Consider the following 11,354-nt stretch of genomic DNA (forward strand, 5'->3'; position numbering starts at 1 on the left):
AAGTGAGATTATATAGAATTTGTCTTTCTCTGTCTTATGTATTTTACTTAGCATTATACCCTCTAGGTCTATCCATGTTTTCACAAATGGCAAGATTTCATTCTTTTTTATGGCTGACTAATATTCCAGTCTGTCTGTGTGTGTGGGGGTGTAACATCTTCTTTTTCCACTCATATATTGATGGGATCTAGGGTGCTTCCATATCATGGTTACTGTAAATAATGCTGCAATGAACATAGGGGTGCATATATCTTTTCAGTTTAGTGTTTTCATTTTCTTCATATAAATACTCAGGAGTGGAATTGCTGGATCATATGGTAGTTCAGTTTTTTATTTTTTGAGGAAACTTTATACTGTTTTCTATAGTGGCTGCACCAATTTACGTTCCCACCAACAGTGCACGAGGGTTCCTTTTTCTCCACATCCTCACCAACACTTGTTATTTGTTAGCTTTTTGATAATAGCCATACTGACAGGTGTGAAGTAGTATTTCATTGTGGTTTTGATTTGCATTTTCTTGATGATTAGTGATATTGAGCATCTTTTCATGTGCCTGTTGGTCATCTGTATGTCTTCTTTGGGAAAATGTCTATTCAGGTCCTCTGCCCATTTTGTTTTTGTTTTGTTTTTGTTTTGTGGTATGCGGGCCTCTCGCTGTTGTGGCCTCTCCCATTGCAGAGCACAGGCTCCGGACGTGCAGGCTCAGCGGCCATGGCTCACAGGCCCAGCCGCTCCGCAGCATGTGTGATCTTCCTGGACCGGGGCACAAACCCATGTCCCCTGCATTGGCAGGCGGACTCTCAACCACTGCGCCACCAGGGAAGCCCTCTGCCCATTTTTAATTGGGTTATTTGCTTTTTTTAATGTTGAATTTATGAATTATTTCTATATTTTGGATATTAACCAGATATATCATTTACAAAGATCTTTTCCCATTCAAAAGGCAAATTTTTCATTTTGCTGATAGCTTCCTTTGCTGTACAATAGCTTTTTAGTTTGATGTAATCCCATTTGTTTATTTTTGCTTTTGTTTCTCTTGCCTAGGGAGACATATCCAAAAAACTATTACTAAGACAAATGTAAAAGCGCATACTGCCTATGTTTTCTTCTAGAAGTTTTCTGGTTTCAGGTCTTACATTTAAGTCTTTAATCCATTTTGAATTTATTTTTGTGAATGGTGTGAGAAGTAGTCCACTTTTGATTCTTTTGCATGTAGCTGTCCAGGTTTTCCAACATCATTTATTGAAGAGGCTGTCTTTTACCCATTGTATATTCTTGCCTACTTTGTTGTAGATTACTTGCCCATATAAGTGTGGGTTTATTTCTGAGTTCTCTATTCTGTTGCATTGATCTATGTGTCTGTTTTTGTGTCAGTACCATACTGTTTTGATTACCATAGTATTATAGTATAGTTTGAAATCGGGGGCATGATACCTCTAGCTTTATTCTTCTTTCTCAAGATTGTTTTGGCTATTTGGGTTTTTTTGTGTTTCCATAAAATTTTATAATTACTTTTTCTAGTTCTATGAAAAATACCACTGATGTTTTGATAGGGATTGCATTGAGTCACTAGATTGCCTTAGATAGTATGGTCATTTAAACAATATTAATGCTTCCAAACCAAGAACACAGTATATCTTTCCATCTATTTGTGTTGTCTTCAATTTCTTTCATTGGTTTCTCATGGTTTTCTGAGTACATGTCTTTTACATTTTGGTTACATTTATTCCTAGGTATCTTATTCCTTTTGATGTGATTGTGAATGGGATTACTTTCTTAATTTCTCTTTCTGATAGTTCATTGTTAGTGTATAGAGGTGCAATAGATTTCTCTATATTAATTTCATATCCTGCAACTTTACCAAATTAATTGATGAGTTCTAGTAGTTGTTTGGTGGCATCTTTAGGATCTTCATGTATAATATCATGACATCTGAAAACAGTGACAGTTTTACTTCATTCTTTCCAATTTGTATTCCATTATTTTATTTTCTTGTCTGAGTGGTCTGGCTAGAACTTCCAATACTATATTGAGTAGAAGTGATGAGAGTGGGCATCCTTGTCTTATTCCTGATTTTAGAGGAAATGGTTTCAGCTTTTCACCATTGAGTGTGATGTTAGCTGTGGGCTTGTCATATATGGCCTTTATTATGTTGAGGTATGTTCCCTCTGTACCCACTTTGTTGAGAGTTTTTATCATAAATGGATGTTGAATTTTGTCAAAAGCTTTTTCTTCATCTACTGAAATGATCATATGATTTTTTTTTCTCTTCAATTTGTTAATGTGGTGTATCACACTGATTAATTTGTGGATATTGAACCATCTTTGTATCCCTGGAATGAATCCCATTTGGTCATGGTGTATGATCCTTTTAATGTATTTTTGAATTTGGTTTGCTAATATTTTGTTGAGGAATTTGCATATATGTTCATCAGTGATATTGGCCTGTAATTTTCTCTTTTTTTTGATAACTTTGGTTTGGTATCAGGGTGATGCTGGCCTGGTAGAATGAGTTTGGAAGCTGTTCCTTCCTCTGCAGTTTTGGGGAATAACTTGAGAAGTATAGGTGTTAACTCTTCTCTAAATGTTTGGTTGAATTTACCTGTGAAGGTATCTGATCCTAGACCTTTGTTGGGAGTTGTTTTCACTCCTGATTTAATGTCATTACTGGTCATTGGTCTGTTCATATTTTCTGTTTCTTCCTGATTCAGTCTTCAGATATTGTACATTTCTAGGAATTTTTCCATTTCTTCTCTGTTGTCCATTTTATTGGTGTATAACTTTGTGTGGTAATCTCTTATGATCCTTTCTGTTTCTCTGGTGTTGGTTCTAACTTGTGTTTTATTACTGATTTTACTTATTTGGGCCTTCTTTTCTCCTTGATGAGTCTGGCTAAAGGTTTATCAATTTTGTTTATCTTTTTAAGAACCAGTTCCTAGTTTCATTGATCTTTTCTATTGTAGTTTAGTCTCTATTTCATTCCTTTTCTGATCTTTATGATTTCTTTTCTACCAACTTTGGGTTTTGTTTGCTCTCCTTTTTCTTGTTCCATTACATGTAAGATTAGGTTGTCTGAGATTTTTCCTGTTTCCTGAGGTAGGTTTGAATCACTATAAACGTCCCTCTTAGAAATGTTTTTCCTGTATCCCATAGATTTTGGACCACTGTATTTTCATTTTCATATTCATATTTTTTGACGTCCTCTTTGATTTCTTCAGTGACCCTTGGTTGTTTACGACAATGTTATTTGTTCTCCATGTGCTTGTGTTTTTTACAGTTTTGTTTCTTGTAGTTGATTGCTAGTCTCATAGCATTGTGTTTGCAAAAGATGCTCAATGTGATTTCAATCTTCTTAAATTTACTGAGATTTATTCTGTGGCTTAGCATGTGATCTATCCTGGAGAATATTCCATGTTACTTGAAAAGAATGTGTATTCTGGGGCTTTTAGATGAAATGTTCTATATATACTATTAAGGCCATCTAGTCTAATGCGTCATTTAAGGCCAGTGTTTCTTACTGATTATCTGTCTGGATGATCTGTCTATTGCTGTAAGTAGGGTGTTAAAGTCCCCTACTATTATAGTGTTACTGTCAGTTTCTCCCTTTATGTTTGTTAATATTGCTTTATGTATTTAGGTGCTCCTATGTTGGGTGCATTTATATTTTAAATTGTTATATCTTTTTGTTGGATCGATCCCTTTATCATTATGTAATGTCCATCTTTATCTCTTGTTACAGTCTTTATTTTAAAGTCTATTTTATCTGATATAAAAGTCACTACCCCAGCTTTCTTCTCATTTCTGTTTACACGAAATACCTTTTTTCCATCCCTTTACTTTCAGTCTGTCTGTGTCTTTAGATCTGAAGTTAGTATCTTGTAAGCAGCATAAATAGGGGTCTTGTTTTTGTATCTATCCAGCCACTCTGTCTTTTGATTGGAACATTTAGTTCATTTACCTTTAAAGTAATTATTGTTGGGACTTCCCTGGTGCTCCAGTGATTAAGACTCTGTGCTTCCAATGCAGGGGGTGTGGGTTCAATCCCTGGTCAGGGAACTAAGATCCCACATGCTGTGTGGCCAAAAAATAAAAATAAATAAATACATAAATAAATACTTAATTATTGTTAGGTATGTACTTATTGCTATTTTGTCAATTGTTTTGGGATTGTCTTTGTAGTTTTTTTAATTGTTGTTCCTTTCTTCTTTTGCTCTCTCCCCTTGTGATTTGATGACTATCTTTAGCATTATATTTGGATTCCTTTCTCTTCTCTGTGTGTGTGTGTATATATTATAGTTTTTTGATGTGTATTTACCATGGGATTTATATATAGCAAATTTTATATATATATATATATGTAATTATTGTAAGTTACTGATCTCTTTAGTTTGAATGCATTTTAACAACCCTGCATTTTTACCCTCCTCCCCCAATGTTTACTATTTGACATCTTATTTTGCATCTTTCTGTTTTATGTATCCCTTAACTACCCATTGTGGTTATAGATGATTTTACTACTCTAGTCTTTTAACCTTCCTACTAGCTTAATAAGTGGTTAATTTTTCTACCATGACTGTATATATTTGCCTTTACCAATGAGATTTTTCCTTTCATAATTTTCATATTTCTGGTGGCGGCCTTTTCTTTTCCACTTAGAGAAGTACCTTTAACATTTCTTGTAAAGCTGTTTTGATGGTGCTGAACCCTCTTAGCTTTTGCTTGTCTGTAAAACTTGATCTCTCCATCAAAACTGAATGAGAGCCTTGATGCGTAGAGTATTCCTTGTTGAGGTTTTTTTCCCTCTCATCACTGTAAATATATTGTGCCACTTCCTTCTAGCCTGCAGAGTTTCTGCTGAAAAGTCAGTTGATAACTTTATGGGAATTCCCTTGTATGTAACTTTTTGCTTTACCCTTGCTGCTCTTAATATTCCCACTTTATCTTTAATTTTTGCTATTTTAATTACAGTGTGTCTTGGTGTGTTCCTCTTTGGGTTGATCCTGTTTGTGACTCTCTGTGCTTCCTGGACATGGATGTCTGTTTCCTTTCCCAGGTTAGGGAACTTTTAAGCTATTATGTCTTCCAATATGTTTTCTGCCCCTTTCTCTCTTCTCCTTTTGGGACCCCTGTAATGCAAATGTTAGTACACTTGATGTTATTCCAGAGGTCTCTTAAACTGTCTTCATTTTTTTAAATTCTTTTTTCTTTTTTCAGCTTAAGTAATTTCCACTACTCTGTCTTCCAGTTAGCTGATCTGATCCTCTGTATCATGTAATCTATTGTCGATTCCTTCTAGTATGCTTTTTAATATCAGTTATTGCATTCTTCAGCTTTGCTTGGTTCCTCTTTATATTGTCTAACTCTTTGTTAAAGTTCTCACTGTGTTTGTCCAGTTTTCTCCCAAGTTCTTTGAGCATCTTTATGATCATGACCTGAACGCTTTATTGGGTAGATTGCTTATTTCCACTTAGTTCTTCCTCTGGGATTTTATCTTGTTCCTTCACTTGGAACATATTCCTCTATTGCCTCATTTTGCCTAATTTGCTATTTTTATTTCTATGTATCTGGTAGGTTGTTACATTTCCCAACTTCGGAGAAGTGGCTTTTTTTATGAGGCATCCTATGTGTCCGAGCAGTGCACTCCCCTCTGGTCACCAGAGTTATATGCCCTGGGGGTGCCCCCTGTGTGGGCTGTGTGGGCCCTTCTGTTGTGGGGGGCTGGCTACTATGAGTGGTCTGGTAGGTATGGCAGGCCCTGTCTGGCTGATTATCAGGCTCTGCCTTGTACAGAGGCTGCTGGCCACTGGAGATTGGGGCTGGGTCTCAAGAGGCCTGGCTGCAGAGCCCCAGGAAATCCCAGGGCTAGTGCTGGCCCACAGGTGGGCAGAGCCCAGTCAGTGTGGCTTGTTGCAGGGCCAGTTGTCCCAGATCAAGCATCAGCCTGCCAGTGCATGGGGCCAGTTCCCGACATGGCTGACTGTGGCATCTGATATTACAAAGCTGGTGCCAGCCCACTGTTGAGTGGGTCTGGATCCTGGGGCAGCTAGCTGAGGGGCCCACGGTGTCTTAAAGCTGGTGTCAGCCTCCTGATAGGCAGGATTGTGGCCCAGGGAGGTCCTGGAGCTGGTGTTAGCCTGTTGGTTAGTGGGGTTGTGGCCCTGGTGATCTTGGGCTTAGTGTTGCCTCACTGGTGGGCAGAGTCAGGACCTGGAGTCTAGTACTAGTGCTAACAGGCTGGGGGTGGGTCCAGGTCCTGGTGCTAATAATCTAGAGGGAGGATTCCACAATGTTCCTTGCCAGAACCAGTGTCCTCATGGTAGAATGAGCTCCCCAAATGGCTGCCACCAGTGTCTGTGTCCCCAGGGTGAGCTGCAGTGGCCTTCTGCCTCTCCAGGAAGCTCTCTCCAAGTTCAGCAGGTGGGTCTGACCCAGGCTCCTTTGAAATTACTGCCTCTGCCCTGGGTCCTGGAGTGTGTGAGATTTTGTGTGTGCCCTTTAATGATGGAGTCTCTATTTCCTACAGCCTTCTGACTCTCCCAAAAGTAAGCCCCACTTGCCTTCAAAGCCAAGCGTTCTGGGGACTTGTCTTCCTGGTGCAGGACCACCAGGATAGGGAGCCTGATGTGGGGGCTCAGACCCCTCACTCCTTGGGTAGAACCTGTGCAATTGTAATTATCCTCCCACTTGTGGGTCACCCACCCAGGGGTATGGGTCTTGACTATACTGCATCTCAACTTTTCCTACCCATCTCATTGTGGTTTCTCCTTTATATCTTTAGTTGTGGAATGTCTTTTCAGCAAGTGTTTAGGTCATTCTCATATTACAGAGATAGCTGCTCTGTAAATAGTCGTAATTTTGGTGTGCCCCTGGGAGGAGATGAGTTCAGGGTCTTTCTACTCCAGCATCTTCTACAATGACCAATTTTTATTTTGTAAGTAAATAGGAAACAATGAAGCACTTCTACAAAGAACACTGATCATATGGAGTCCTCCCAGTTCTCCTAGGCATAGTTAACCACTTTCTCCTTTGCACTTTTTCACTGTACTCTGTGTTTAAAACTACTATAGATAGTAGTAGTTGTCTTTCTTCCATACTAGATGATTATGAGATTCTTGAATGGTGGCTGGGATTGATTATTTATATTTGTATTCCTAGTACTTAAGAAAGTACCCTATTTACACATGCTTGGTAATATTTGTCAAGTGAAATAATGAAGAAATGAATGAATACACTTGCTTAAGAATGTTTTTTTTTGTGGGGAGTAAGCCATTGTAAATGGAGAAGAGTATTTGGTTAACAATTAAGACTAAGGGTTGGAAATATTTTTCTCTGAAGGGCCAGATAGCAAATATTGTAGACTTTGCAGGCCACATATGGTCTTGGTCCAGTGTTATTGTTTTTATTTACAGTCCTTTAAAATGTAAAACCTGTATGTGGCCATATGAAAATAGGCATGGGCCATAGTTTGCCAGCCTCTGTCTTAGACTTTAACTCTCAATTTCCTAACCTATTTCAGAACCCTCCCTAATTCATCAGCAAATTCTGTTATGTCTCTAGCTATGGCCTTTGTGTATGAAACCAATCAGTCCATTTATTAGCTTACACCACACACTTAACACGTATACATCCACTCAAAATAAGCATTTTTAGCGGGTTTAGTGACCTTAAGGGGTTATTGAGAAGGTTCATGTCAAGCACCATACGGCTTTTCTGCAGTGGCATGGGTTTCTCCATCTTTTCGCACAGGATGAATTAATTCCTTTTAAGATCTTATGCAAATGAAGTTATTTTATTAATATTTCTGAAAACATGACACTTAGGGTGTCACCAACTCCAAGCAAGTTTATCAAGGTACTTTTGCCAATAGATATAGTTTATCCCTAATAATAACCACAATAATAATGATGATTGGAATGATAGCATATCATATATAGGACATATGTAGGACTTACTATGTGACAGCAAAGTTCTAAGTACTTTAGTCCTCACACTAAACCCATGGGATAAGTATTATTGTCATCCTCGTTTTACAAAACAGGAAACAGAGACACTGAGAGTGTAAGAAACTTGCCCACAATCACACATAATCAGTGGAAAAGGAAGTTTCAAGGAGTCAGGATGAGGGTGATTAACAGTGTCACAGTGGAGAGTCCCAGAATGATAAGCCCTAAAAAGCAATCCTTCCATATGTGGTTGAAAGGTTAAAATTAGTGATTTTCTAAAGAACCACTTCAGTTAGATAGTGGGGTGGAAGCAAGATCGCAATGCATAATATGAGTGGCTGGTGAGAAGATAGAAGTAATGGTTATCAACCACTTATCCTTAGCTGTTCAGAATTTCTCCTTTAATGCTGTGGTTGAGATAATAAAATCTGTTCTTTTACATAGCTAGATATGTAGTATCCTACAGCCTTATAAACATTGTTTTATATTGTTACTAACACTCTCATTGTCAAATTTTCTAGGATGTGGTGCTGCAGGTTGTCCCATCTACAAAGCAGGCTCCAGGACCTGCTGAGGGGACGAGTCACATGTTGGGCCCTTCAACAGCCCAACTTCAAAAGCTTATTTCCATTAGCCATCCATTGGCACCATACAGCCTCCAAGTCTCTGAATTGTGTTTGGCAGCAACACGAAGATCATTTTGGTAAGATGTGTAGAGGCAGATACTTTATTTTTAATTGTGACAGAAAAACCAAAATTTAATATCGTAACCATTTTAAGTGTACACTTCAGTAGTGCAAAGTATATTTACATTGTTGTGCAATGACAGATACTTTTCATGTGGACTGAAAGTACTTTCTGTGGAGTTGCGAAGACTTCTAACCATTTATTTCCAGGATTATTTTACAGGTTGCAAGAAAGACAAAACTAATATAGGGTAATAGGAAAATCTCATCCCAGCTAGGGAAAGGGAGGTCTGCTATGCCCCAGCCCCACTCTATCTCCCTGTCTCATCTAAGAAAAAATAAAGAAAGAAGAAAAAAAGCCTCAGTATACAAGGGAGAGAGTTTCAGAGACATAGACTGGAAATTCTATAGCCAGGGAAAGTATTGGGTGGCATAGGGGAGAAAAGCTTTACCCCTGTGTATTAGTTTCCTAGCACTGCTGTGACAAATTACCATAAACTAATTGGCACAAACAACAGAAATTTATTCTTTCACAGTTCTAGAAGCAGGAAGTCTGAAATCAAGATGTTGGCAGGGCCATGTCCTCTCTGAAGACTCTAGGAGAGAACTCTTCCTTCCCTCTTCTGGGTTCTGGTGGTTGCCAACAATCCTTGGTGTTACTTGGCAACATCACTACACTCTCTGCCTCCATCACCTTCCCTGTGTCTCTTCTGTGACTTCAAATTTCTCTCTCCTTATAAGGGGACCATTTGTTGGATTTAGGGCCCATGCTAATCCAGTATGACCTCATCTTATCTTGATTATCTTCCAAGACCCTATTTCCAAATAACGTCTCATTCACATGTACTAGAAGTTAAGACTTCAACATATCTTTTTGGGGAATGCAGTTCAATTCACAACACCCTGGAAAGGGACAAAAACAACCATGAAGGCCACACTCCCAAAACATAGGCCCACTATGCACTCCAAAGACTTAGACTTAATTCAAAGATTAGAGAATTCCCCTCCCCCCCCCACTACAACCAACTAATAAGCCTCCAGTTAAAATAGCAGTGGATTACAGCTGCAAAAGACAGACTGTCTCTGAGGTGAAGCACAAAGAGAAGGGCCAAGACCAAAAGGGGGGATAAAAACAAGATTACTAGAGAAATTTAAAGCCTCTCGTACCCATAGAGACAGTAAATGTCAAACATAGCCCAACTCTTGGCCAGATTGATATAGTCACCCATAAATTCCTATTTACCTCAGTATCTACTGCTCTATACATGTCTGGCTGTCAACTACAAGAACAAAATTACAAAACATGCTAAAAGGCAAGAAATAACACAAGTTGAAGAGACAAAACACCATCAGAACTAGACTCACATATGACACAGGTGTTGAAATTTCCAGTCAGGAAATTTAAAATAACTATGGTTAATATCTTAAGGATTCTAATGGAAAAGGTAGACAAAATGAAAGACCAGATAGATAATGTCAGCAGGGTGATGGAAAATATAAGAAAGAATCAAAAGGAAATCCAAAGCACAGTAACAGAAATGAGGAATGACTTTGATGGGCTCATAAGATACAACAAGGGATAGAATCAGTGAATATAAAGATAGGTCAATAAAAATTACCCAGACTGAAATGCACAGAGAAAATGAGAGTGGAAACAAACAAACAAAAAAAGAGTATTCAGGAAGTGTTGAACAATATCAAAAGTTGTAACATATACATGAATGGAATACCAGAAAGAAAAGAAAGAAAGAACTAAGCAGAAGAAATATTTGAAGAAATAATTTTTGAAAGCTTTCCACAATAAGTGACAGACACCAAACCACATATCCAAGAAGCTTAGAGAAGCTTAGTATCCATTTTTAAACGCCCACACAAAAGCCCACACTTAGGCAAAAGAGCAAAAACAAAGAGCAAATCTTGAAGGCAGTCAGAGGGGAGAAAAACACTTCACTTACACAGAAACAGAAGAATTACAGCAGAGTTCTCATGAGAAACTATGCAAGCAAGAACACAATGGCATGATAATTTTAAAGTATTAAAAGGAGAAAAAACTGCCAACCTGGGATTCTATATCCAGCAATGCTTCAAAAGTGAGAGAGAAATAGACTTTCTCATATAACTTCTCAAAATATTGTAAAGGAATTTCTTCTGGCAGAAGAAAAATGATATAGGTCACAAACTTGGATCTACATTAAAAAATGAAGAGTGTTCGAAATGAATGAAGATAAAATATAAACTTTTCTCCTTAATTGCACTAAATTTTAATTATTTAAATAGTAATGGCAGTGTATTTGGTGTTCATAGCACATATAAAAGTGAAACAAATGACAACAATGTGACAGAGGATAGGAGGGAGAAATTAGGAATATTCTATTATAAGGAAAATCAAAAGAACTGACAATACCAAGTTCTACCAAGGATGAATAGGAATCAGAGCTCTTTTTCATTGCTATTGGCATGCAAAATAGTATAGCCACTTTGGATGATACTTTTAGAGTTATCTAAAGGTGGACTTAGATTATTTAAAATGTACATTGTAAACATTAGGAAAACTACTAAAAAGTTTTAAAAAATAGTATGAATAATAAGTTAAGAAATGAGATAAAATGGAATCATAAAAAGTACCCAAGGAAGGGCTTCCCTGGTGGCACAGTGGTTGAGAGTCTGCCTGCCGATGCAGGGGACACGGGTTCGTGCCCCGGTCCGGGAAGATCCCATGTGCCAC

The 11,354-nt window shown here is 38.0% G+C and overlaps 1 protein-coding gene across 3 annotated transcripts in view; it reads left to right on the forward strand.

Annotated features, from left to right (window-relative positions):
- TMLHE (trimethyllysine hydroxylase, epsilon) overlaps window positions 1-11,354 on the forward strand; it is a 70,542-nt gene that overhangs the window by 15,894 nt on the left and 43,294 nt on the right. For 2 of the 3 annotated variants that reach the window (XM_024764279.1, XM_024764280.1), the window contains exon 2: window positions 8,465-8,646. The exons of the other annotated variant lie outside the window; for it this stretch is intronic. In XM_024764279.1, the coding sequence (XP_024620047.1) occupies window positions 8,466-8,646 (181 nt within the window). In that variant the 5' untranslated portion in view covers window position 8,465. The remainder of the gene's footprint in view (window positions 1-8,464; window positions 8,647-11,354) is intronic. 3 annotated transcript variants of the gene reach the window in all.

Source organism: Neophocaena asiaeorientalis, unplaced genomic scaffold, assembly GCF_003031525.2.
Source record: "Neophocaena asiaeorientalis asiaeorientalis breed wild unplaced genomic scaffold, Neophocaena_asiaeorientalis_V1.1 scaffold1584, whole genome shotgun sequence".
Taxonomy (NCBI): domain Eukaryota; kingdom Metazoa; phylum Chordata; class Mammalia; order Artiodactyla; family Phocoenidae; genus Neophocaena; species Neophocaena asiaeorientalis.